The sequence below is a fragment of the Solanum dulcamara genome, chromosome 11 (assembly GCF_947179165.1).
Source record: "Solanum dulcamara chromosome 11, daSolDulc1.2, whole genome shotgun sequence".
Taxonomy (NCBI): domain Eukaryota; kingdom Viridiplantae; phylum Streptophyta; class Magnoliopsida; order Solanales; family Solanaceae; genus Solanum; species Solanum dulcamara.
The window spans coordinates 36,838,044-36,865,109 of NC_077247.1; the positions used below are offsets into that span (position 1 = coordinate 36,838,044).

Consider the following 27,066-nt stretch of genomic DNA (forward strand, 5'->3'; position numbering starts at 1 on the left):
ATGATTACGACACAAAACTACATTTTCTAATTCCTAGTCCATCTTTATTTGTCTATCATATTATTTTAGAATATTCAATAATACTTATTTAGTTTATAGAGTTAATGAAAAATTTATCATGATATATTTATTTTATTCTTGTTATTAAATATTATCTATTTCAATATTTAGATGACTTGTATTTCATAACCAAATTACCCTTATCATTTTCTGCTTCTTAATTTCTGTGTTAAGTCAAAAGTGGATAATTATTATTAGTTAGAGGGAGTAATTAATTAGTGCTTAATAACTACTTTGATATTCTCTATCAACTTCCAATTTCCCTTTTGCTTCACATATTTACTCCTTGTTCTGTGCCTCTCTTTCCCTATCAAGTTGGTTAATTAAATATGTTCATACTCTAATTAAACTTTTCTTCATCGATTTCATTTATATTCATTATACATCAATTAATATGGATAATACTCATATTAATTATAATTTCTTATAATTTTTTAAGAAGCATGCATAATTTAAAATGAACAAATAAAAATGAACGAAGAAAGTAATAGATTTTTTAAAAATTAATCTTTATTAAGATAAGTGAATTCCTACCTAATCAAGAAATTATGTTAAATTAATATTATCAAATTAAGAATAATTTAATGAAAACACTTTCTACTTTTTAGGAAAGAATGATTTTTTTTTTAAAGAATATGCTCATATTAAAAACATCATATAATATGAATTGAAAAAATAATAAATAATGTGACCGGATGAATAAATTTTGACATGCTTAACTAAAGGTATTGAGTTTGAGCATTAAAATAAAATTGAAAAAATAAATTCACGATAGAGAGCATTTTTCTTTCAAAGGAACATATAGACGTAAATTTGAATTAATCAAATCAATAAATTTTATTGATTAACATACTCTCTTTGTTCATTTTTTCTTGTCCATTACTTTATCAATAATTTTTTATTTTTATTTATCACTTTTAACAAGTCAAGAAAAAAAATATTTTTTATATTTTATATTTAACATTAATTACTTATTCTCCAAATGATTTTTCAAAATATAAAAATTAATACTAATTAATAAAAATAGTGTTATAAAATAACTATATTCATTTTTTTTATAAGTGTGCTAAATCTAAATGTGATAAGTAAAAATGAACAGAGAAATCACTAGTAAGTATAAAACTATCAAATTGTTAAAAGAAAAAAACTGAATATCCAAACACTACAATAAAAATAGCTTTTAGTCACAATAAATATATACATTAGCAAAGAATGCTAAAGTCTTTACCTGTATTAGTTAAAATCCAATGTCACTATAACCTATAACAATATTTACAAAAGTACTAAAATATAATTGTACTAATAAGTACCTTTAAATAAATATATTTAACGAGAATAAATCTATTATCATTAAAAAATATTTTTGGTACAGTAAAAAGACACCAAATCCCTTTGTTTGTTTGTTTTATGAAGAAATCTTCTTCTTGTGGGTAAAGCTTGTCTTATGGGTTTTGTCTTATGTAGGTCAGGTAGCATTTCACTTTCTCACTCTTTCCTCTCTCTTTCATTCTCATTATTAATTAAAATAAAATTGGATGGATGCATCATGCACGTGTGGAATTATTATTATTATTATTATTATTATTACTATTATTATTATTATTATTATTATTATTATTATTATTATTATTATTATATATAGAGATATAATATATATAAATATGTTTTTTTAATTTGATCTTGCTTGATATTTATGTCATTCGATTTTAGATGTGTATAAGTAAGCACTTAGACTTATATAACGTTGAATAAATAGAGACATATATTCGATGTGGTTTAATACACATAATAAGTGTCTACCTATTTAACTTTATACAAATTTAAATGTCTACTTGTGCACATTCAAAATTGGAGGATATATATGTCAGATGAGGTCAAATTAAAGGATGTGTTTATCTTTTATGTCTATTATATAAGGATTCATCGATTTCAATTTGTTTCTCTGATTTTAATTTGACATCAAATTTTAAAAAAGTAAAAAGAAAATGTTTAAAACTCATGATCTTAAATTAATGATATGTAAAATGTATCTAAATGCCATTTAATCTGATGGTTTCAAATATGTCTTTTTCAAATATAAAATTGAATAGATATTAAAAAATAAAAGAATAAACGGAATAAAAATAAATAAGATAAATATATTAAAATGAAAAGAGTACTATTTTTATTTAATTATTCAATAAATACGCACTAAATATGACTTATTCATTTTTTCCCTCCCTTTCCTAGTACATACTAGGGTGTTTGAAATTGAACCATAATCGATAAGTCAATCGGAAAATTGATTTATTGGTATTGGGTTATCGAATATACGATTAGGGAATGAATTAAAATTTTATAATTAACTGCTTATTGGTGTGGCGGCGGATTATTCAATGTTTTTATTTGGTAAAGTGTTAACCCCTTAAAAATTATCATACTTACATTTTTATTTTAGGTATATTAGCCTCATTTAATGTTTTACCATAATATATAAGAGTAATTATATATTTTTCCTTTGATAGTGCTAACTCCGAAAGGTTAAATCCATAAAGTTAGAAAAACTTACTTACTTTTCTATAATTATATATTTTGCTTTCAAGAATAGAGAGCAAGTCACCAAACTCAAAAAACGCTAAAGTTTAAAAGACGTAAAGGCGTAAAGAAGTCCTTGACTCAATGCATTTAAAATAGTGAAAAGAAGTCATTTTTTTTGTAAGGTGAGTTTATCGAAAAAAAATATACCATAAAAAATAATTAGAAATTAGTCGATGCACCATTTGATAATTATTCATCCATTACTGAATCAATCAATATCTTATAGATTGACTAGCGAATTAGTAAATTTAAAAATCAAATATTCAATAGACCAAACCGTTACCTGAAATTATCCGTCAATCCGCCAAATAAACAATCGTAATACATACTACTTTCATTTCAAGTTATTTGACAGATTTATCTTTTTAGTTAATTTTAAAAGTATATTACGATTTTTTATAATTAAAATTATTATTTTTAACTTATAATTCCATAATTATCAAATATTTATTTTAGACTATATATTGTAAAAATACTTTGTTCTTTCTAAATTTATATCTACATAAATGGTGTCACATTAGCCTTAACCTGGGGAAAACAATATTTCATTTGCTCTTTCAGTCAAACTGCTGTTATTTTCACAATTTTCTTTATATATTCCTTTTCATTGTCCCAAGAATCTCTTTCTTTATGCAGGGATTTAATTCTCTCCTCTCCTTGAAGCAAAGTTGCTCCTCTCTTTCTTTCTCCGCCTTTTATTTATTCTTTGTTTCTGTTGGTTTCCGTGTAGCTTTTTGAGATCCCTTTCACAAAAACAAAAATGGGGTATTCCCCAAGTAGGTGTACTGACTCTGTTGAGCGTCTTCACAACTCACACTCTTCAAACACTCAAACTTTAGCCATTGACACTGATCACTATGAGCTAAAAATTAAATCTTTAATCTACAAAATGATTTGGGATTTGGGGTTAGCCTGTATCATCCCTCCTCGACGCCGTCGAATTACTGTCAAGAATCAGAATGATGAGAAAAATGGCAAAATTTTGGAGCATAATAAAGCTTGGTTACTTGCAGAGGCTGGAGGGTGTGGTGGTCCAGAGTTGATTAATGCTGACCCATATTCAGTTCACTCTTCTTTCAGGTTTACTTTGTGTACTCAAGTTGAGGTTGAATCAGTGAATGTGAATAATAGCTCTTCTTCTGCTGCTACTGTCTTAATGGTGAATTTGGATAATGGGTTAACTGATCCCAAGTCTCAAGAGGTAAAATGGAGGAAAGTTGAATCCTTAGAGAGGAATATTTCTCCTGTGGTTCATTCATTGATTAGGTTCAACTATAATGAAATTGTTTCTGCTACTAGAAATTTTTCTAAAGGTATCATCAATTTCATCGCCCCCCCCCCCCCTTTTCCAATTTGTGTTTCTTTTTAGTTATATGTTTTGATTTATGTTTCTTGAATTGGATAGGTAGAGTTTTGGGAAGAGGAGCCTTGAGCTATGTTTTCAGGGGAAGAGTGGGATTTTTGAGGACAACAGTGGCAATTAAGCGTTTAGATATGGAGGATGAGGAGTCTCCAAAGGCTTTCTGTAGAGAGTTGATGATTGCTAGTTCTCTTCATAACCCATATATTGTTCCTCTTGTGGGTTTTTGCATTGATCCAGAAGAGGGTTTATTTCTAGTGTACAAATATGTATCTGGAGGAAGTTTAGAGCGGTATTTGCATGGTAAATAGTTCTTGCTTTCCTTTTGTTTTTTCAATTTGATTTTACAGTATTTCAGCTGGATTCAGATTTTATCAATTAATTCACAGGGAAGAAGAAAGGTGGTAAAGGTGGTCCAGCACTTCCATGGTGTGCAAGGTATAAAGTGGCTGTAGGCATTGCAGAGTCAATTCGGTATTTGCATAATGGGACAGATAGATGTATTGTTCACAGGGACATCAAACCCTCAAACATTCTTCTTTCATCCAAGAAGACACCTAAGGTAATGAAAGGGATATCATTTGAATTACATAGACTATTTGTGCCTAATCTAATAGCTAAGGGCGAAAGATCTGTACAGAAATCACAATTAGATAACTGGTAATTTTAGGTGGATCCACTAGCCAACAGTTATTTTATTGTAATAACGTCGGTGTCCGGCCCAACTTGCTAGCACCTCGATTATTTCACGGGTACTGAATAACTCTGTAGAGTTATCATATTTTGCTATATGCTAATTGCTGCTTGACCTATGCAGTTGTGTGACTTTGGCTTAGCTACATGGACACCTGCACCTTCAGTACCTTTCCTTTGTAAAACTGTTAAAGGAACATTTGGGTATGATTTCTTTCTGGTAAACTCTTTAGCATAATAAGGACAAAGAGTCTGATTGGATTGACTTATTTTAGGTGCTTTTAAGCAGTTTTGTAGTGTTTGGGTAAAACAAAAAATTGCTTATAAGAACTTGTTTTCAAGCCAAAATAACAAAAATAAGCGAAAAGCCAATCCAAGCAGGCTCTTAAGATCCTGGTGTAGCTTAACAACAAGATTTTTCCTCCATTTTACCAGGTCTTAAAACTATATTTGCAGGTACTTAGCCCCAGAATATTTTCAACATGGTAAAGTTTCTGATAAAACTGATGTTTATGCTTTTGGAGTTGTCCTGTTGGAGCTATTAACTGGACGGAAGCCAATAGAAGCGAAGAGAGTGGCAGGAGAAGAAAACTTGGTTTTGTGGGTAGGTAGTTGCTTAAATATATGCCTAGTATTTGTATTCAATTTGGCCTTATTTTTCATATCTAAGTCAGTCTGTCTCTGTCACCCGCTAAAGTTATACATTAGAGTCATTAGTAACTATTAATGCAATCTGAATTTGTCCAAACTCTGTTTCTCCCAAAGTTCTGGAATTGCTTGTGATAATCTCTTAGTTTCCTTCATTTAGCTGTTCTTGCACATGTGAGTGCATCTGAAGGTGTTGTATTCAACTCACTGACACTTAAATTTTTGTAACAAAACTTGGAATAAGTTGGCACTTCCCTTCAAAATTTAGAAGATGTTCAATAAGGCGTAATCAGTTTTCTATGCAGATTTTAAAATTTTGATGTTTCTCATATCCAGGCAAAGCCACTATTGCAGCAAGATGTTCTTGAAAAGTTTCTTGATCCAAGACTTAAAATCCCACGAAAGAATTTGCACCAAATATCTTGGATGATTCAAGCAGCAGCTGCATGTATACACAGTGAAGAATCTCGAAGACCTGACATTGATGAAATCATTGACATGTTGAGAGGCAGAGAATCTGATTCCATCTACACAAAGAAAGACATTTTGCCCGGTAACAGCTGTTTGATTGATTCTTACAACCAATCGCAGCAGACTAGAAGTGAAATGAAGAGTCATTTAGCCTTGGCAATGCTAGGAGTTGCAGAATTTGACGATGATGACCTTAATCGTTGTTGAAAATAAAGGGTGAATCTGAAGTTTTATCTCGATTGCCATTGCCCCATTCAATTTGACAGGGAGTAAATTATAGCGTGACAACTTTTAAGCTTGTTAACTTGTAGATAAGAATTCTGTCTTTGTACATACTGGTTTCTTGTCCCCAACTCTTAAATGGTATGGCAGTTTTTGTTTTTCAAGATTAGAGAAGAAAGTTCCAACAATGCTGTCTAACCAGATTTAACCTCTTCTCTTGATTGCAATTTAATCTTTCCTTAGGCAGGCTACAGTCAGCCTACTTTAGATATGTAATTTTGTATTACTACGTGGTGAATGAAAGAGTATATAGGTGGGGAGTTCTAATCATTAACTTTTTCTTTCTATCTGCTTTCAATTATTAATCCATAATTCTATTGACAAGCTCCTTTTTTCTCATCTCCAAAAAAACTGTCTCGCACACAACCTTTTTTCAACGGAAAAGGGCCTAAATTGCCCTTGATATTCACATTTAGATCAAAAAATAACTTTTTCTTTAACGGAAAAGGGCATTTTAGGCCTAATATATGGATGAAGGGCATTTTTGTACCATTTTCAATAGTTCGAGGGCATTTTAGGCCCTTTTCAGTAATTAAAATGCTATTAAATAAATTTTAAATAATTAAATTTTAACTAATAGATGGTCGCCACGTGTTTAAAAAAATTATTTAATTGAAATTCTATTAAATAATTTTTGATTTATAATTAATTTTAAATAATTAAATTGTAATCATTAAATGGCCGCCACGTGTTTAAAAAAATTATTCAATTTATTTAATTAAAAATTTGTTAAATAAATTTTGATTTATAATTAATTTTGAATAATTAAATTGTAACCGATAGATGGCCGCTACGTGTTTAAAAAAAATTATTCAAATTATTTAATTAAAATTTTATTAAAGAAAAAGTTATTTTTGGACCTAAAGGTGGATGATTATCATATAAAATTCTAAAAATTAATGCTCTTGCTATCCACCTTTAGGTCTAAAAATGAGCCTTTTTAACAAAATTTTAATTAAATAAATTGAATAATTTTTTTAAACACATGACAACCATCTATTGGTTACAATTTAGTTATTTAAAATTAAATATAAATCAAAATTTATTTAATAGAATTTTAATTACGGAAAAGGGCCTAAAATGCCTTCGAACTATTGAAAATGGTACAAAAATGTCTCTCATCCATATATTGGTTCTAAAATGTCATTTTCGGTTAAAGAAAAAGTCATTTTTGGATCTAAAGATGGATGTCAAGGACATTTTAGGCCCAATAGATGAATAAGGTGCATTTTGTACCATTTTCAATAATTCAAAAATATTTTAGGCCTTTTTTCATGTTTTCAATACCTTTCATGCAAAAAATACAGAAGCATTATCCCGCAATTACTCCATAGTTGGTCACCAAATTGTCTTTTCAAATCTCTTGAACTTTGAAACTTTCTCGAGTTAGTCATGCATTTTTAAAACGTTTGTTCAATTCAGAACTCACAATGTGAAAATTTGTATTTGTCAATGTGTGAGCGTTGGAAGGAAAAAGGACAAAAATTAAGAGAAATTCTTGTCCATTTCAATATCATACTCCCTCATGCCGATTCTACATTCATCGTGCATGAATACATTCTCCTTTATTAATAAAACGATAGAGGTTGATCGATCCAATTCAGGTTAGTTAATTTAATTAAGAAAAAAATAGTTCATAAAGTACAACCATTATGACATGCACAACGAACAAAATTCAGGTCAACTTGCAATTATTTGGCATATGGGTGAAACCAAGACAGTTCAACTCTCACATGGGACCCAAACCATAAATCCAAATATAAGATTAGACAAACTTGTTGCTGCACGTTGAAACGACAGGAGATAAAAGAAGATCAAACATAAATTTAAAATGAAAAAAATAATACATACAGTCCACCTCAATATGATGTAAGAAAAATGGAGGTTACAGTTTTAACTAACTAAAAACGTTTTCTTCAACAAGAAAAAAAAATTGATATCTGTTGGGATATGACTCATATTTCAGCCAAAGACCCATGGCATAATTCTATTTGTAAAAGAGTTGGAATAATTCTCCTAATTTGATTCTCAATTCTATTTGAAAAAGGATTGGAATTATGATTCTATTTGGACTTGATTTTTACTTTAGGAAAAAATACCATTTTATAAATAGGATGATTTGAGAAAATTATATAATTGCTCATTGGTAGTGTCTTTGAGAGACATTAGGCACATAAGAAAGGTTTTTGAGAGAGCTTTCAACAAGAGAGAAAGAGAGAAGAAAATGGTGTTTTCCACATCAGTTTTGTCTCTCCGATCAGAAATATTCAAATTGCATTTTACGATTCATTAACCGTTGGATCGGCCTAAAATTTTTACCGAGTGTTTCTAACATCTTAATGTTTGATTTGAACAGTGAAGATCGGATTTGGAGGTCAGAAACATCTCATTTTAGGTCCCGAATAGTAGCTCTGTTTTGGGTGATTTTCTTTCTATTACTTTTGTTGGTATAGCTATTACTTCTCCTTACTTGACGATTGTTGTGTAGCCATTTAAGATAATATTTGTAACACTCTTATTGTTATAGTGGATCAATTCGGATTTCAAAAATCCCGTGGTTGTTACCTTCGATTTGAAGGGTTTTTCCCACGTTAAATTTGGTGTTATTTATTTATTTTCTCTATTTTTGGGTTTGCGTCCTTCCGTCATAACAAGTGGTATCAGAGTCTTGGTTGTCTATCAAGAATTTTTTAATAGAGGGTAATATAAGCAAGATGGTGTGTTTAAATGGGAGTAATTCAAGGTGTTCTTGTTCAGTTGTCAGGAATGAGTGTCAATTTTGATGATGAAATACAAGGACTTTTGCTTCTTAATACTCTACCAGATTCTTGAAAAACTCTTCGTGTTTCTTTAACAAATTCTGCTTTCGGTGGTAAGGTTACTATGAAATATGCAAAAAGTGGTGTGTTGAATGAAGAAGTCAGAAGAAGATCTCAAGGCATATCCTCACATTCAGACGTTCTCTTTACAGAAGATCTAGGGAGAGGTAAAACAAGAGGTTCGAGAAATAAAGGTAAAAGTAGAAGCAAGTCAAGATCCAAGTATCAAAATATTTCATGTCATCATTGTGGAAAAAAAGGACATATTAAAAGATTTTGCAATAAGTTGAAGCAAGACCTTAGAGAAAGAAAGAAAGAAGAAAATAATGGAGACAATATTATTGCTGTTGTCCGAGATGACCTTCTCTTTGCTTGTGATAAAAACGTCATCAATTTTGTATCTCAAAATACAAGTTGGATAGTAGATTCTGGAGCTACATCGCATGTCACACCGAGGAAAGACTTCTTTTCATCTTATACTCCTGTTAATTTCGGCGTGTTAAAGATGGATAATGCTGGTGAGGTTAATGTACTTGGTGTTGGCACGGTTTATTTGAAGACCAATCTTGGTATAATGTTAGTCCTTCAGAATGTCAAGCACTCTCCATACATTCCTTTGAATTTGATCTCTGTAGGATAACTAGATGATGATGGCTACCATAATGACTTGTTCAATGGCCAATGAAAGCTCACCAAAGGCTCACTGATTGTAGCTCGAGGAAGAAAGAATTCAAATTTATATGTGACACAAGGATCAATTCTTGGCGACTTTATAAATTTGATAGAAAGTGAGACTTTGTCAAAATTATGGCACAAGAGACTCAGTCATATTTGTGAGAGGGGGATCACATGTTTGACTAAGAAGAATTTGCTTGCTGGTGTGAAACAAGCAAAGGTGAAAAGATGTGTTCATTGCTTAGCTGGAAAACAGAAAAAAGTTTCTTTTCACAGTCATCCTCTTTCAAGAAAGTCTGAACTACTGAAGCCAGTACACTTTGACTTGTGTGATTCTTTTAAAGTAAAATCAAAAGGTGGTGCACTTTACTTTGCAACTTTCATTGATGATCATTCTCGCAAGTTATGGGTATATCCTTTAAAATTCAAAGATCAAGTACTTGATGTGTTTAAGGAGTTTCAAGCCTTATTTGAGAGACAAACTGAAAAAAAATTAAAATATATTCACACTGAAAATGGTGGTGAGTATATTGGTCCCTTTGATAACTACTGCAAAGCACAAGGAATTCGTCATCAGAAGACTCCTTCCAAGACGCCTCAATTGAATGGCTTGGCAGAAAGGATGAATAGAACTCTTGTTGAGAAAGTTAGATGTGTGCTTTCAGAGGCTAAACTTCCAAATTCCATTTGGGCAGAAACACTTAAAAATGTTGCTTATGTTATTAATTTATCTCCCACTGTTGCTTTGGATGGTGATGTTCCAAACAGAGTTTTATTTGCAAAGGATGTCTTCTATGATCACTTGAAAGTCTTTGGGTGTAAAGCTTGTGTGCATGTTCCAAAAGATGAGAAATCAAAACTGGACGTTAAAACTAAGTAGTGCATCTTCATTGGTTATGGTCAATATGAGTTTGGATATCTCTTTTATGATCCAATTGATAAGAAGCATATCAAAAGTTGTGATGCTGTGTTCTTTGAAGACCAAACAATTAAAGCTGTTAACAAGACTGAGAAAACATATTCTCAGATTAATAAGAGCTTGGTTGATGTTGATCCAGTTCTTAGTACTGACACATCTTTTGCACATGAAGGAATCCAAGATACTAATGTCGATGGGGATCAAAATCAGAATGATCATCAGAGTGTAGAACTTGAAGATGCTCCTAGTAATGATGTTATGGTTGATCATCTACCAACTCATATTCAAATGACTGCTCCAGATACTCTAGAAACCTCTTGTAGAAAATCTACTAGGGTGAAGCTAAAGTCAACACGTTATTCTCCTAATGAGTATATACTTTTGACTGACATGGGAGAACCTGAAGATTATGATGAAGTCATGCTAGATACTTATAGAGATAAGTGGATAGAAGCCATGGAAGATGAGATGAAATTACTTCATGAGAATGACACATATGAGTTAGTGGAGTTACCGAAAGGTAAGAAAGCTTTGACAAATAAATGGATCTTCAGAGTAAAGCAAGAACAGCATACATCTGCACCTAGATATAAAATGAGGTTAGTTGTCAAAGGTTTTGGCCAGAGAATGGGAGTTGACTTTGATGAAATTTTCTCTTCTGTTATGAAAATGTCTTTTATTCGCATGGTTCTAGGCTTAGTTGCAAGTCTAGATTTAGAGGTTGAGCAGATGGATATCAAGACTACTTTTCTTCATGGTGATTTAGAAGAAGAAATTTACATGGAGCAGCCTTAAGATTTTGTGGTTAAAAAAAACACTATGTGTGCAAATTGAGAAAGAGCTTGTATGGCTTGAAACAAGCTCCAAGGCAGTGGTACTTAAAGTTTGAATCTGTCATCGAAAATCAAGAATACAAGAAAACTTTTTTCAGATCATTATGCATTCTTTTAGAAGTTCTCTGATGATGATTTTATTATCTTACTACTTTATGTGGATGATATGCTGATTGTTGGCAGAAATAAATCTAGAGTTTTATTCCTTAAGAAGGAGTTGAGCAAATCATTTGAAATGAAGGATTTGGAGCCAGCAAAGAAAATTTTAGGCATACCAATTCATCGAGACAAAAAGAAGAAGGAGTACATTGAGAAGGTACTCAAGAGATTCAATATGACAGAAGCAAAAGTGGTTAGTACTTCTCTTGCTAAACACTTTAAGTTGAGTACAATCCAGAGTCCATCTACTAATGAAGAGAAGGAGATGTCATGTATTCCATACTCTTTTGTAGTTGGTAGTTTGATGTGTGCTATGGTTTGCACTAGACCAGTTATTGCACATGTTGTTGGTACTGTTAGCAGATTTATTTCTAATCCTGGAAAGGAACACTGGAATGCAGTGAAATGGATACTAAGATATTTGAAAGGCACTTCAGATATGGAGTTGTGCTTTGGTAGTGGCAAGCCTGAACTTGTATGCTACACAGACTCTGATTTGGGAGGCAATCTTGACAATTCAAAATCTACTTCTGGTTATTTGATCACTTTTGCAGGGGGAGCTATTTTCTGGCAATCTAGACGACAGAAATGCATAGCTCTATCCACCACAGAAGCCGAATATATTGCTATCACTGAAGGTGCCAAAGAATTACTTTGGATGAAGAAATTTATGAAATATCTTGACTTTGAGAAGTCAAGGTTCGTCTTATTCTGTGATAATCAGAGTGCTATTTATCTCACCAAGCACTCCACATTTTATTCTAAGTCTAAGCATAGTAGTAGAAAGTATCATTGAATTAGAATGGCCGTGGAAGATAAATTATTTGAGGTTGAGAAGATACACACTGATGACAATCCTTTAGGTATGCTTACAAAAGTGGTGATCGCAGAAAAACAAGAGTTTTGTAGAACAGCGACAGGCATGAAGCCTATCAAGAGTTCCTCGACTTAAAGTCCATTTGGCCCGTTGGCTGGAGGGGGAGTTTGTTGAGATATGACCTATGTTCTAGACAAAGACCCATGGCCTAATCCTATTTGTAAAATAATTGGAATAATTCTCCTAATTTGGTTCCCAATTCTATTTGGAAAATGATTAGAATTATAATCCTATTTGGAGTTGGTTTTGGCTTTAGAAAAAAATACCACTCTATAAATATGATGATTTAAGAGAATTATGTAATTGCTAATTGGTAGTGTATTTGAGAGACATTAGGCACATAAGAGAAGTTTTTGAGAGAGATTTCAACAAGAGAGAAGAAAATGGTGTTTTCCGCAGCAGTTTTGCCTCTCCGACCAGAAATGTTCAAATTGCGTTTTTCAATTCATTAACCGTTGGATCGGCCTAAAATTTTTACTGAGTGTTTCTAACATCTTAGTGTTTGATTTGAATGGTGGAGATCGGATTTGGGGGTTAGAAACATATCAGTTTAGGTCACGAACAGTAGCTCTGTTTTGAGTGATTTTCTTTCTATTACTTTTGTTGGTATAACTATTACTTCTCCTTGCTTGACAATTATTGTGTAGCCATTTAGGAGAATATTTGTAACTCTCTTATTGTCATAGTGGAGAAATTCGGATTTCGAAGATCCCGTGGTTGTTACCTTCGATTTGAAAGGTTTTCCCACGTTAAATTTAGTGTTATTTATTTATTTTCTCTGTTTTCGGGTTTGCGTTCTTCCGTCATAACAATATCGACTTTAACTGGTACACACCAATTGTGTAAAAGAATTTTCACATTATCATATCACGTTGCCTAATAGATAATTACAAGTACACATATCCATCAAGTTAGATTAATAATCACAAAGCGGTTAGTGTATATAAATTAAATCCATATCAAAATGGTGAGAGGACACTAGAAAATTTTAGCAACATCCCTAATCAAGCCTCTATTGGCTTTGGCAAAATCTGTGAACTCTTGAAAAGAAATGAAACCATCTTTATCAGTATCAATTTCATCCATCATATACTTAACTTCTTCAGGAGTAACAGAACCTAAGGCCTGCAAGGTCTCTCCAAGTTCTGTTGAAGAGATTTGTCCATCACCATTTTCATCAAAACGTTTGAAGATTCGTTCGCGATCAGCTATGTCTTGTGGATCATCAACCTCTGCCATTCTTCGACAATTTTTTTATTTTTACAAATATTTTCTAATGGCAATAATAATATGTCAAAGTTTGTTCTTCTAATTTGTGATTAGTCTAATCTTAGATCCAAGAAAATGACTTAATTTGAGGTTATAAAGGGGTAGATCTCTAATAAAGTATGGTCACCCTTAGCCTTAGGACATGGGCTTTTTTGTGGAGAAACTCTAAAAGATCATTAACGGAAATAACAAATTCATAATTGAGATATTTGAGGGACCAATTAAATAAATTGTATCTGAAACCAAGAATTAGAATCATCATTCAAATACAACAATCTACCAAACCTTACCAGAGGTAAGGCAGATTCCAATAAACCCCTGGCTCAAGATAAAAATAGTTTAAAAAACGACATAATGGAAGTATAAGAGGTAAGACAGAGAGGCTGTTTCAGATAGACCCTTGACTCAAGATAAAAACAGCCTAGAAAACGACATAATGAAAGTATAAGAGACAATAGATAGTAATAAAAACAAACCATTAGATTATACAAGTGAATTAGTTATTGTGTATCTTAGAATAGAATATGCACATCTACACTCAAATGATCTTTCAATCTTCTACGTCCTGGATAAGCAGATGGATTGCACACAAGAAACCGAGGCTAGTAGGTTAAAGAAGCATATCGCACATCAGGTATTTAAGACATTATAGATAGGGTGAAGAAAAACAAATAGAACCAAGGAATAATAATTCAATGTTGACCTAAATATTTGATTTCAGCTTCTAATGAGTCATCTGCATAAAAACAAGAGAACATAAGGAATAAGATTACTTTTTTTTTTACAACACTACTACTACAAAAAATCAAGTAGCTTAATTTTATTTTATCATATAACATATTTATTTTAAATTCTTGATAATTTAAGATCTGATTTTTTACTATTATATATGAAAGAAATAATTATATTCTTATCATAATTTAGAAGAGCTATTACTTATTCAAGTATATTTATAATTTGCAATAATAATAAATAAATAATAATATCAAACTATATCAATTTTTTTTTTGGTAATTAACTATATCAAATTCACTGATGGTGGATAGTAGTTAATTAGTCTCAACCAACATATTATTTGTAAAAAAGAACAGGGATATAGTAGTTAATCTCAACCATTATATCATTTGTAAAAAATAATAATCAGGAATACGACAAACAATAACATGTTGGAGATATCATATTTATTTGGGGATACGACAATCAACATTTCTTTTAATTGCTACTTTTATAATTTTATTTATTCTTATATAATTTTATTGATTTAGGCCAGATAAACTAAAGTAGTAAAATAAAATAGTGAAGAAGGAATAAACAGGCCTTCTGGAACCAATTTTGTCACTTCAATAGTTATCAACTTATAAAATATATTTAATAAAGATATTGTTATCTTCAAATTTTCCAGCTTAGCTTTTGAGTTGTACTAATTTTCCTACAACTTTTACTACGACTAATTATTCCATGAGAGATGAGTCGGCGCTGATACTTTTTTTTAGAGATTGGGATAGAAATAATTGCAGGAAATTCTTTGATAATCCGAATTTCTATTTTTAATGATATTTCACGATTAAGATAATTAACTGAATTTCGTGAAATCATTTCATAGAAGTTCATTGATATCTTCTTTTTATAAAGCAAATCGATTTCGTTTCTTGAATAATCTACATCCCTTCTGCTTCTATTGGAACACAAGATTTCCCTTTTCTGTAGAAAAGGCCCATATCAATAATTCGGATTTTACATATGAATAATTTCTCAATATCTTATTTATTTACAATAAAATATTTTTTTTATGTATTGATAAAAAAATGTGTTTTTTGAGGAAGAAATACTATTTTACCAATCGAGTTACAGATATCTAACATATTCATACCTAAAGTTGAGTGACTTCAGTGAGAAGAATTTTTAGTTAAGATTTAAGTGACTTTCTGTGAGAATTTAAGTGACTTTCGAACAATCCTTAGTAAAGTGACTTTGAGATTATTTTTTTTAAAAAAGAGCGACTTTCTACGATAGTACGTGAGGCGGTGAGGCTAAAGGTCTTACTGAGGATGTATTTAATTTTAGGAAAAATTACCCTTTTACACATATTAAGATGCTATATTTATTTTTATTCCCTATTACACCAAAAAATTTCCAAAATCTCTCTTTTTCCTTTCTCTCTCTCTCCCTAACTGATACATCCGTCTCCTCCTTCATCCTCGCCCTAATTTGCTCTAGTTAATTTGATCCTCTTTAATCGTTAATCAATTTCAAGGTTTCAATTAAGGTATATTTTAATCTTTCCTTATATGGAATTTCACTTCATCCTCATTCAATCTGATTTCTCCTAAAATTTGTATCTTTTGATTTCTTTTGTAAATCTTTGAAAAATCTTCTAAAATTTTTATCATTTGCTTTCTTCTGTAAATCTTTCTATTTTTGTTTCTCATACCTTCAATGATACATATGGAATCCGTTCATGGTCTCAAACAGTCCAATAAAAATCAAGGAATTCTTGTTTCACCTAGTTCTGATTCGTCTTGGGATGGTTACGACGAGGTTAGATCCAAACATCGTAACGATCCAACAGTGATGAATAAGCTACGTGAGAAATTGAAGTCGAAAGCTACAGTTAAACATGCACCCAAAGAAATAGACAACAAGATTGAAGGGGTTACAACACGCCCTAATCTCCCAAAGGTATGAGTTCAATTAAGTTTTTTTTTTAGAATGAAAATTTTGTGAAGGTTTTAATGATTCTGATACATATCATTTATGTATCAGATACATAATGTCTTTTTCAAATGCAATTTTTTGGAGATTTACTATTTCTGATACATCATGTTTAAGTGTCAGTTTCTGTTGTTTCAAGTTTTAATGATTCTGATACATATCATTTATGTATCAGATACATAATGTCTTTTTCAAATGCAATTTTTTGGAGATTTACTATTTCTGATACATCATGTTTAAGTGTCAGTTTCTGTTGTTTCAAGTTTTAATGATTTTGATACATATCATTTATGTATCAGATACATAATGTCTTTTTCAAATGCAATTTTTTGTAGATTTACTATTTCTGATACATCATGTTTAAGTGTCAGTTTCTGTTATTTTAAGTTTTAATGATTCTGATACATATCATTTATGTATCAGATACATAATATCTTTTTCAAATGCAATTTTTTGGAGATTTACTATTTCTGATACATCATGTTTAAGTGTCAGTTTCTGTTGTTTCAAGTTTTAATGATTCTGATACATATCATTTATGTATCAGATACATAATATCTTTTTCAAATGCAATTTTTTGGAGATTTACTATTTCTGATACATCATGTTTAAGTGTCAGTTTCTGTTATTTTAAGTTTTAATGATTCTGATACATCTACATTTATGTATCAGATACATAATGTCTTTTTCAAATGCAATTTTTTAGAGATTTACTATTTCTGATACATCATGTTTAAGTGTCATTTTCTATTGTTTCAAGTTTTAATGATTCTGATACATCTACATTTATGTATCAGAATATAATATATAACTGCTTCTGATACATCTTCTGTATGTATCAGAATCTCATCTCATGCATCAGATATTTTAATGCATATGATACATCGTATTTATGTATATAGTTCAAGTTGTATTTAACCATTTTCATGTCAATGCAGGGAATGAAATACGTCATCAAGAAGATCCCGTCCCACCCATTGAGATTCGGAACTATAAGAGTCAACCATACCTTATCTCAATCTTCTATCCATAAATAGCTGATGTGCATTAACTATTCTATAGCTAAAGTTATGTATTAGATATATAATTTATGTATCAGCAAAAGTGAAAAAATAATTGAAATCAACTTCGGTTTGAATTGATGTTTTGTTTTTTCCATTCGAGACGATGCTCTGTTTTTTGGCTTGAATCTTCATGAACATCACAGTTGCTTTTTTAAACAAATTAATCTCATTAATTAGATCAGTGATTCAATTAAATAACCAATCAAAACTTACATTAAAATACTAACCATAAATAACTGATATGCATTAAGTATTCTACATCTAAAGTTGATGTATCAGATACATAACTTATGTATCACCAAAACTGGAAAAAAAAATTGAAATCGAATTTGATTTGAATTTATGCTCTGTTTTTTGGCTTGAATCTTCACGTACACAACCGTTATTTTTTTAACCAAATTAATCCCATTAATTAGATCAGTAATTGATTTAAAGAACCAATCATACCTTATATTAAGATACTATCCATAAATAGATGATCTTCATTAATTACTCTATAGATAATTGATGTATCAGATACATCACTAATGTATCAGAAAAGTTGAAAAAAGGGAATATCGGGTAATTTTGGTACAATGAGGAATGTATAGTAATTAGACTTTTCCATTATGGGATTTAGGTAAAGTTTACTTAATTTTATTAGAATTAAATATGTTAATGATTTGGTATGTGACCTAGACAATGCACTTAGAAGTGGGCCAGCATAAACAAGGATAATTGGCTCAATGTCGCACGAAGATAACTGCTAAGAATATCAGAGTGCTAACAAGGGGAGTATAATTCCTTTTTTTTTCTTTTTTTTTGGAATTTCTATTATTAAAAAAGATCACATTTATTAAAGAGGGACTTTGGTCTACAACACGATCTTTAGTTGTCTTGTATGTCACTTGTTTCATTTACAAGTCGCGATACATACATGCTTTTGAAGCATGTGTATCACGTTAATTAATAAAATTATATATAAAAAAATAAAATTATTAAAACATAATAATTGATTGAAATAATATAAATAAATTTTGTATCTTAAATACTCTATTGTTTATTGTGTCTCACTTGATTTTTTAATAAATAATTTGTTGATTTATATTCTTTTTCGTCGCTAAAAAGGAAAATAATTAATATAAATTAAATGTTAATCGATTTTAAATTCTTAAATATTAGGAAAAACAATATTGTTTGAAAGATCTAAAATCAAAACTTTAATTGATTTTAAAATCTTTAATATTTAGCATTTTATATTATTTGTTGTTTCTTATATTTCGATTATCGTGTTATTTTGTTGTAGTTATGTTTTCTTTTCAGCATGCTCTGACATGTTCTTTAGAGTTTTTGGCATGACTTCTTTACTTTTATTATTATTTTTTCTTGAGCCGAGGTCTATCTATCAGAAGCAGTCTCTCTATCTTCCAAGGTAGGGGTAAGGTATGTACAATCTACTCTCCACAAAGTTTATATGTAAAATTACATTGGGTATGTTATTATATAATTTATCTAATATGAAATTATTTTTAAATGATAAAGCCAATCAAGATTCTTATTAGGATTTCATAGTTCTACAGTGTAGATTTAATAAAGATGACTTAAGAAAATTGAACAAAGTGAATAAATTAAAAACACTCAATTAATTGAAGTAAAACTTAAAGTATGTTGTGCATGTCTATTGTTTGTTGTTTTGGGATTGTAATTAAAAAGAAGAAAGCAATCAACGTAAGTATCAATGCAAAAGTGAATTTAAATCCTTCAAAAAAATTTCTTGTATACGTTTGTGCTGAGTTGAGTTATTTTATGAAGAATTAATTTGTTTAGTAAATAATATTTTCTATAAGTTAACAAAATTTTAATTTATTTTAAAGTATTAATATTGAAACTTTTAATATAGTTCAAATAAAGATTTAAAAGATAAAATTTCAGTCAATTTTGGAAGTTCTTATATCATAGAATAAGACTTCTGTTATGTAACTGTTCTAACTCCAAATAATTTTATTTTTAAATTCTAGAAAATGAAAAATAAGAAAAATCCCATAGTGGTATTAATTTTTGAATCCTAATCTATTATACTTTTCGGCACATACCTCCGAAGACTCATGGCAAGTGGTTAAATATTTCAGAAGTAATGCTTCAAAGAAGCAGCCTCAACAACAACAACTCTCTATAGTGGGACAAAATTTATGTCCAACTGCTTTTGAATGTGGGTCATATTGCAGATGATGGAATTGGCTGTTAGTAGGATTAGATTCCATAATGTTTGCTTGTACCTAGTCTCATCTAATTATATTCGGAATAGTTAGTAGAGTTTGTTAGAATGCATTAGAGCTAGTTAGAGTTAGTTATGCAGTTGTTATTGTCATCACTGATACAAGTCAGTGCAGTTAGTCTTCAGCTTCCATTTGCTTTATAAATACATAGTGTAGCAATTGTATGAACACAACCTTTTGACATTCATCTAATACAAAATGGAGAAGTTTCTCTCTCAGCTTTCATACACTCCTCTAATGGAGATTTCTTAATTCCCACCATTACAGATCAGATTTCTTCATGGTATCAGAGCTACGAATCAATCAGTGATTCAAGCTAATTCGATCAGTTACAGTTGATGAAATTGTTTGCTCAAAAACTGTGAAGAACAATGGTGAGCACAGATACAATGGATGATGTATAGAAGCAACGTAACCATCCTCTTTACCTCTATAACTCTGATACTTTAGGGATACCCTTGACCACAATTCTACTCACAGGAGTTGAAAACTATACAATATGGAGCAGATCGATGCTGCTCAATTTGAGAGCTAAGAGCAAAATTAGATTTGTCAAAAGAACCTGCAAAAAGAGTGATTATAGTAGTGATTTGGAAGAACAATGGGAGAAATGCAATGCTTTTATCCTATCATGGATTGTTCATTCAGTTTCAAAGGAACTTATGAATAGGATCATGTATGCATCAGATGCAGTAACTATGTGGGCAGATCTAAAGGAAAGGTTTGACAAAGTTGATGGATCTAGAAGTTACCAGTTGCATAGAGAGATATGCACAATTGCACAGGAAACTTCATCTGTTTCAGCTTATTTCACTAGGTTGAGATTACTTTGGGCTGAGTTTGATGCATTGATTGCACCTCCGTCATGTGGTTGTCCCAACTCTAGAGAATATACAGGACATTTGGAATATATGAGACTGTATGTATTTCTGATGGGATTCAATGAATCATACAATTAAGCGCGTAGTCAAATACTAATGATGATCCCTTTGCCATCAGTCAACAAGGCTTACCCAATGATCATGGCTAATGAGAGTCAAAAAATCATAGTTGATTCATATTCAGGAGGACATATGGGAGAATCTTCTTCAACAGCTTTGTATGCTAGTAAAAGGAAAGGACATGTGAATGAACATCAGTCAGCTAACTCATATGGCGCAAAGAATGCAGGAAAGGCACATACATATGTGAATTAGCCTTCAACAACACTTTATGCAGGAAAACTAATATTTTATAAGCAAGGGAGAAATTTTAACTTATAGTGTGAAGTGTGTAGAAAGAAAGAACACATTAAGGAAACATGCTACAAAGTCACTGGTTATCTATCTGACCTCAAATACAAGAGGAGATCAGGAAATGGAGGGGGCCATACCAGAATAGCAAATGCAGTTGAACACAATGATCCATTTGGTGCAGTTGTAGGATCTATGTAGGGACAGGATGCTGACTATCAATTTGCACCAGGACCTGCTTTCACAAAGGAATAGTACAATCAGATACTGAACCTGCTGAGCAAAGATGGAGCTCATGAAACAACAGGCAATGACATGACAGTCAACATGACAGGTACTAATACTGCTGCTTTTGTACCACAAAGTGGTAATGAGAATAACAATGAAATAATTCTTGCAACATATACTAATAATAAGGAATGGATAGTGGACTCAGGAGCTACCAAACATATCACTTCTAACATAAATAAATTGTTAAATGTATCAAAAGTACCTGAGGAAAGTAGAAACAAAGTTTACTTACCTAATGGACAATGCACTACAATACCCAGTACTGGTAGTTATAGATGGAACACAGGGGAAATTTTGGGAGATGTGTTGGTTGTGCCTAACTTCAAGTATGATTTGTTATCTATATCACAACTTACTAGACAATTGAAGTGTTTTGTCAATTTTTTCCCTGAGTTCTATGTCTTTCAGGACCTCTCAACTGGGAGAGTCAAGAGGATTAGTAAAGAGTCTGGAAGCTTATATCTGTTGGTAGAACATACTTCTAAACCACTGATGAATGAAGAAGTCAAGTTGCTAGCAGTAGAGACTAATAAAGTGGAAGAAGTCATTTGACACAGAAGACTGGGGCATCATTCAATAAATGTGCTTAGAAAGTTATCATTAGCAAGTAGTAAGCATAATAATGTTGCTAGTGATGAATGTATAGTCTGTCCCCTAGCTAAACAAACTAGACTTGTTTTTTTATGAGTTTTACTAAAAGTAAGCATGTATTTGATATGATTCATCTAGATGTTTAGGGGCCATCCAAGGTTTCCACCTATAATGGATATAGATATTTTTTGAGTCTTGTTGATGACTGTTCCAGGATGACATGGTTGTATCTACTCAGGCTAAAAATAGATGTTATTACTGTATTGAGAAATTTCCTTTTGATGGTGAAAACTCAATTCTCTTATTCTGTTAAGATGTTGAGATCAGATAATGGTGGTGAATTCTTCAATCAAGAATGTAAAATATTGTTTGAATCATTGGGTATAATACACCAAAGTAGTTGTCCACACACTCCTCGGCAGAATGGAGTGGTGGAGAGAAAACACAGCATATCTTGAAAGTTGGTAGAGCTATCAGGTTTCAAGGTGGAATTCCTATAAGGTTTTGGGGTGAATGTGTTTTGTCAGCAATATACTTAATAAATAGATTGCCCACAACTATGCTGAAAGGAAAGTCTCCATTTGAAGTCTTTCACAAACATAAACCCAAACTTGATCACCTGAGAATAATAGGTTGTCTATGCTATGAAACCAAAATTATTAAACATGACAAGATCTCTCTAAGAGCAACTGCTTGTGTTCTCATGGGCTACTCTATGACACAGAAGGGTTACCTACTCTATGACTTGCAAGACAAGAAGTTCTTAGTAAGTCGAGATGTCATTTTCAAGGAACATGTGTTCCCTTTTACTAACCTGCAGGATGGATAATTACCTGTATCTACTGCACAACTACAAGTAACTACTGATATCCAGTCTAATGATCATACTGCAGATGACATAATGCCTAATGAAGGGATGGAGTCAAGCCATGATGACACTATTGCAGAGGATGATGAGCTTCCTGATCCAATTATTGTGGATTCCCCTGATGTTACTGCTGTTGATATTGACCATATGGATCCTCATCATGTCATTAGAAAGTCCACAAGGTCTGTTCATCCTCCAATCTGGCAAAAGGACTACATTACCACTAGCAGGAGTTCTGAGAGACAACAGTCTTATTCTATGGTCAATTATATGTCTTCTGCTCAACTTTCACCATCCTATCAAGCTTATCTGTGTAAAACTTCAGTTGCCTTAGAACTTAAGACCTATGAAGAAGTTGTTAAAGACAACAAATGGATCTTGGCCATGTAGGAGGAACTGCAGGCCTTGCAGGATAATAGTACATGGGAGCTCATGCCTTTTCCTTATGGCAAGTCTCCCATTGGATGTAAATGGGTATTTAAGATCAAATACCAAGCTAATAGTGAGGATGAGAGGTACAAAGCAAGGCTAGTTTCCAAAAGGTATAATCAGACTGCAGGGATAGACTATCAAGAGACTTTCTCACCAGTTGTGAAGATGGTGACAGTCAGAATCATCATTGCACTTGCAGCAGTTGAAAATTGGAACATATATCAAATGAATGTCTCTAATGCATTCCTGCAAGGTGATCTCTCTGAGGAAGTATTTATGGAATTGCCTCAAGGACTACATGTTCAGGAGAAGCAACAGCAGCCCGTAGTTTGCAAGCTTGTCAAGTTCTTCTATAGACTTAAGCAAGCTTCCAGGTAATGGGACTTCAAATTGACTGAAGCTCTAGTGAATTCTGGTTATGAGCAAAGCCACCATAACTATTTCCTTTTCACAAAAAGAAAGGAAAGTAGTGTGGTAATAATGTAGATGACTTGATCATTACTGGGAATGATCAAATACTAATCCAGGAAACCAAGAGTGTGTTGCACCACAATTTCAAAATCAAGGACTTGGGGCAGCTTAGATTTTTTCTTGGGATTGAATTTAGCAGGTCCAAGAAGGGAATCTTGATGAACCAGAGAAAATATGCACTAGAACTCATTTCTGAAGCTGGCTTAGCAGCAGGAAGGACAACCTTGGCACCACTTGAATGCAATGTGAAACTGACCATAGATGATCATGATGGTGGTGAACTGTTTGTTGACATTCACAAGTATCAAAGACTGGTTGGGAAGTTATTGTATCTGACCATAACCAGTCCTGACATTGCCTATACTGTCCAAACTTAGGGTCAATTCCTACAGAAGCCTAAATTCAACATTGGGATGCAGCTTTGAGGGTGCTTAGATACATTAAAAATGAACCTGGCGTAGGACTACTATGTCCTCTGAGAAGAGTATGAAGCTCATAGGGTTTTGTGATGCAGATTGGGCTGCATGCCCCAACACAAGAAGATCAGTTACAGGTTACTTATTGAAACTAGGTGATTCCCTCATTTCTTGGAAGTCTAAGAAGCAGGCCACTGTTACAAAGAGCTCAGCAGAAGCAGAATACAGAAGCTTAACAGCTCTAACTACAGAAGTGGTTTGGACTACTAACTTGTTCAAGGAGCTGAGGATCACAATTGAAAGGTTTGTTGCCATATTTTGTGACAGTAAGACAGCAATACGAATTGCTGCCAATCCAGTCTTTCATGAAAGAACTAAGCATATTGAAATTAATTGCCACTTCATTAGAGAAAAGGTGACTAGTGGCTTGATTCATCCCATCTACATCAATACCAAGGACTAGCAGGCTGATCTGCTGACCAAGGCACTTGGAAAGACTCAACACGACACACTATTGTCCAAACTAGAAGTCCTGAACATTTTCAGTACACCTAATTTGAGGAGGAGTATTGCAGATGATGGAATTGGTTGTTAGAAGGATTAGATTCCATAATGTTAGCTTGTACCTAGTCTCATCTAATTATATCCGGAATAGTTAGTTAGAGTTTGTTAGAATGCGTCACAGTTAGTTAGAGTTAGTTATGCAACTGTCATTGTCATCACTGATACAAGTCAGTGCAGTTAGTGCAGTTAGTCTTCAGCTTCCATTTGCTTTATAAATACACAGTGTAGCAATTGTATGAACACAATCTTTTGACATTCATCTAATACAAAGTGGAGAAGTTTCTCTCTCAGCTTTCATACACTCCTGTAATGGAGATTTCTTAATTCCCACCATTACAGATTAGGTTTCTTCAAGTCATTCGAGAAAAAGGGGGAAAATGTATAAGAAAACATAGAAAAGAATTAACATGACTAAAGATGTTCAGACAATCATTAGTGATCATACTTTTACATTGATTAAAATGGAGTAGGTAGATCAACATATCTCACTCTCAGCTTTTATCTGTCATTTATATTTTTCCTAACATACGAAATTATATAATAATCATAGGCAAAATATTGATCTCCAATGAAATAATCACAACGTAAAAATTACTATATAAATTTCAATTTAGGGCCTATTTAATCATCTCAAATAAAATCCAAATCATTCATCAATAGTTTTCCTATTCACTACACCTTGGTAAATACTCTCATGGAGAAACCGTATGGCTATAACATTCTACTAAAATGCTTATGGAGGATTTAGCACAGTCTATTTAGCCCAATTTCCCGATTCAATGTTGGCTGCTGTTAAAATCATGGATTTAAGCAATGAATGTTTTCAGAGAGTTTACAAGCAAGAATTAGACATTTTACTTCAAATCCAACACGAAAACAACGTGAAATTTCTTGGTAGTTGTGATAATGGAGAAGATGGTATGTTGGTATTTGAATATGTTCCCAATGGAACTTTACAGGAGAAATTGCATGGTGCTGATGGAAAAAAACCACTCTCATGGAGAAATTCTGAGGATTTTGAGATCTTATTTGCTACGAAAGCTGAAAGATCTATTAGAATTTAGGTTATTAGAAGTGGGCTTGGGATGTTGTTGTTGGGTATATTTTAATTAATTATATGGGTTGTAGCCTATATATATATATATATATATATATATATATATATATATATATATATATATATATATATATATATATATATATGTATGTATAACAATTATTAAAAATAGAAGTATATTATAAATTTCAGTTTAAACCGAAAAATCAAATTACGTAACCCAATAATCAAAAATCAAACCGAAATATTAAAATTATAAAAAAAAATCAAAATCGAATCAAAAATCATAATAGTTTGGTTCGGTTCAGTATTTCGGCATTTATGCCCACCCCTAGTACGTACTTGTATATATTTTACTTACTGGAATGGCCGCGTAATCCTATCAGTATATTATTGTTGTGTAGTACTTGCTCTTTCTTTGTTAACTACAGGGCATCTTCAGGCGGCTACTGTCAGACCTCAGTTGGGAGATTGTTGATCTGCCGAGTTCAACGGTGAGCCAATTCTTTCAAGCTACCGTGAATTCTTTTCAGTTTTAGTCCTTTTCTTTCGGACTTAAACTATTTCTTTCAGACCATTTTATAGGTTGTTTTCGGAAATGCATCCCCTTACTCTAAATCTTTAGTAGAGTTTTGGTACAATTACTTTCAGGTTCTAGGGGTTAACTTTTGCATGTTATGATTGTTTGATTAATTTCCTGAATTTATGGAAACTCAGAAAGAAGAAAGGAAATGATGCCAAAATCTGATCACGCCCAAAATTCATCCTAAAAAGGATAAGCGGTCACTGTTAATATAACCTAATTTTTAATTACAGAGTTGAATCTCACATAGACTAAGATTTATCTATAATCATTCAATGTCACTAAGAAAATAAGTTGGAATAATTTTATGAGTTTTAAAGATTAAGATTTCTATTTTAACCTACCTAACTAATAAATATTAAAGCAGTACGAATTATCAATTAACTATAGAATGAGTTGAATTCAAAATTAAGGAGGCATACAATTATGACTTCCCCAATTGTCGAAATTCCTCTAACTATGTTGGCTGTAATCTCATCGATTTAGTCTCTAGGGATCGTGAGCACTCAACTTATCATAATTATCTCTCAATGAATCACAATAATTTACTAGAAGTATTCTCTCGAACTACTACAACTAGCAATTTTTCAGCGCTCACTATGACTACATCAAAGCTTCATTATCTCTAATCTCGATTTTAAACCCATAATACTGATCTCCAAGTAGTGACGTTGTTCAACAACAATCTAAAGATGTATTCTTCCTCAAGTAATACATAACAAATTAGGGGTCGCAAAATCAAATCCAATCCGCCAACTCAATCAAACTCGTTTAAGTTTAGGTTAGTTATTGATCCATCCATTCATTTGCTCAACCCATAGAAAATTGAGTTGATATGTAATCCGAATTGACTAATGAGAACTCTTGTTAAAATATTTTTTGAGATTT

General features: G+C 31.8%; 2 protein-coding genes across 2 annotated transcripts; one reads left to right on the forward strand and one right to left on the reverse strand.

Moving 5' to 3' along the window:
• Positions 1–3,238: 3,238 nt before the first annotated feature.
• LOC129875000 (probable serine/threonine-protein kinase PBL7) lies at positions 3,239–6,365 on the forward strand. Its single transcript, XM_055950426.1, has 6 exons — positions 3,239–3,950; positions 4,043–4,300; positions 4,387–4,559; positions 4,815–4,894; positions 5,147–5,294; positions 5,675–6,365. Exons 1-6 carry the CDS (start codon positions 3,398–3,400, stop codon positions 6,014–6,016), a joined length of 1,554 nt encoding a protein of 517 aa, XP_055806401.1. The 5' UTR covers positions 3,239–3,397; the 3' UTR covers positions 6,017–6,365.
• Positions 6,366–13,351: 6,986 nt separating this feature from the next.
• On the reverse strand, positions 13,352–13,612 carry LOC129871938 (polcalcin Nic t 2). The gene has a single exon (XM_055946761.1). It carries the CDS (start codon positions 13,610–13,612, stop codon positions 13,352–13,354), a length of 261 nt encoding a protein of 86 aa, XP_055802736.1.
• Between the last annotated feature and the right edge of the window lie 13,454 nt (positions 13,613–27,066).

Bases quoted from the DNA above. Each gene is read 5' to 3' on its own strand.
- LOC129871938 (XM_055946761.1), bottom strand. From the start codon at position 13,612: ATGGCAGAGGTTGATGATCCACAAGACATAGCTGATCGCGAACGAATC.
- LOC129875000 (XM_055950426.1), top strand. From the start codon at position 3,398: ATGGGGTATTCCCCAAGTAGGTGTACTGACTCTGTTGAGCGTCTTCAC. The intron at 3,951-4,042 runs GTATCATCAATT...TGAATTGGATAG, and splicing joins TACTAGAAATTTTTCTAAAG to GTAGAGTTTTGGGAAGAGGA. The intron at 4,301-4,386 runs GTAAATAGTTCT...ATTAATTCACAG, and splicing joins TTTAGAGCGGTATTTGCATG to GGAAGAAGAAAGGTGGTAAA.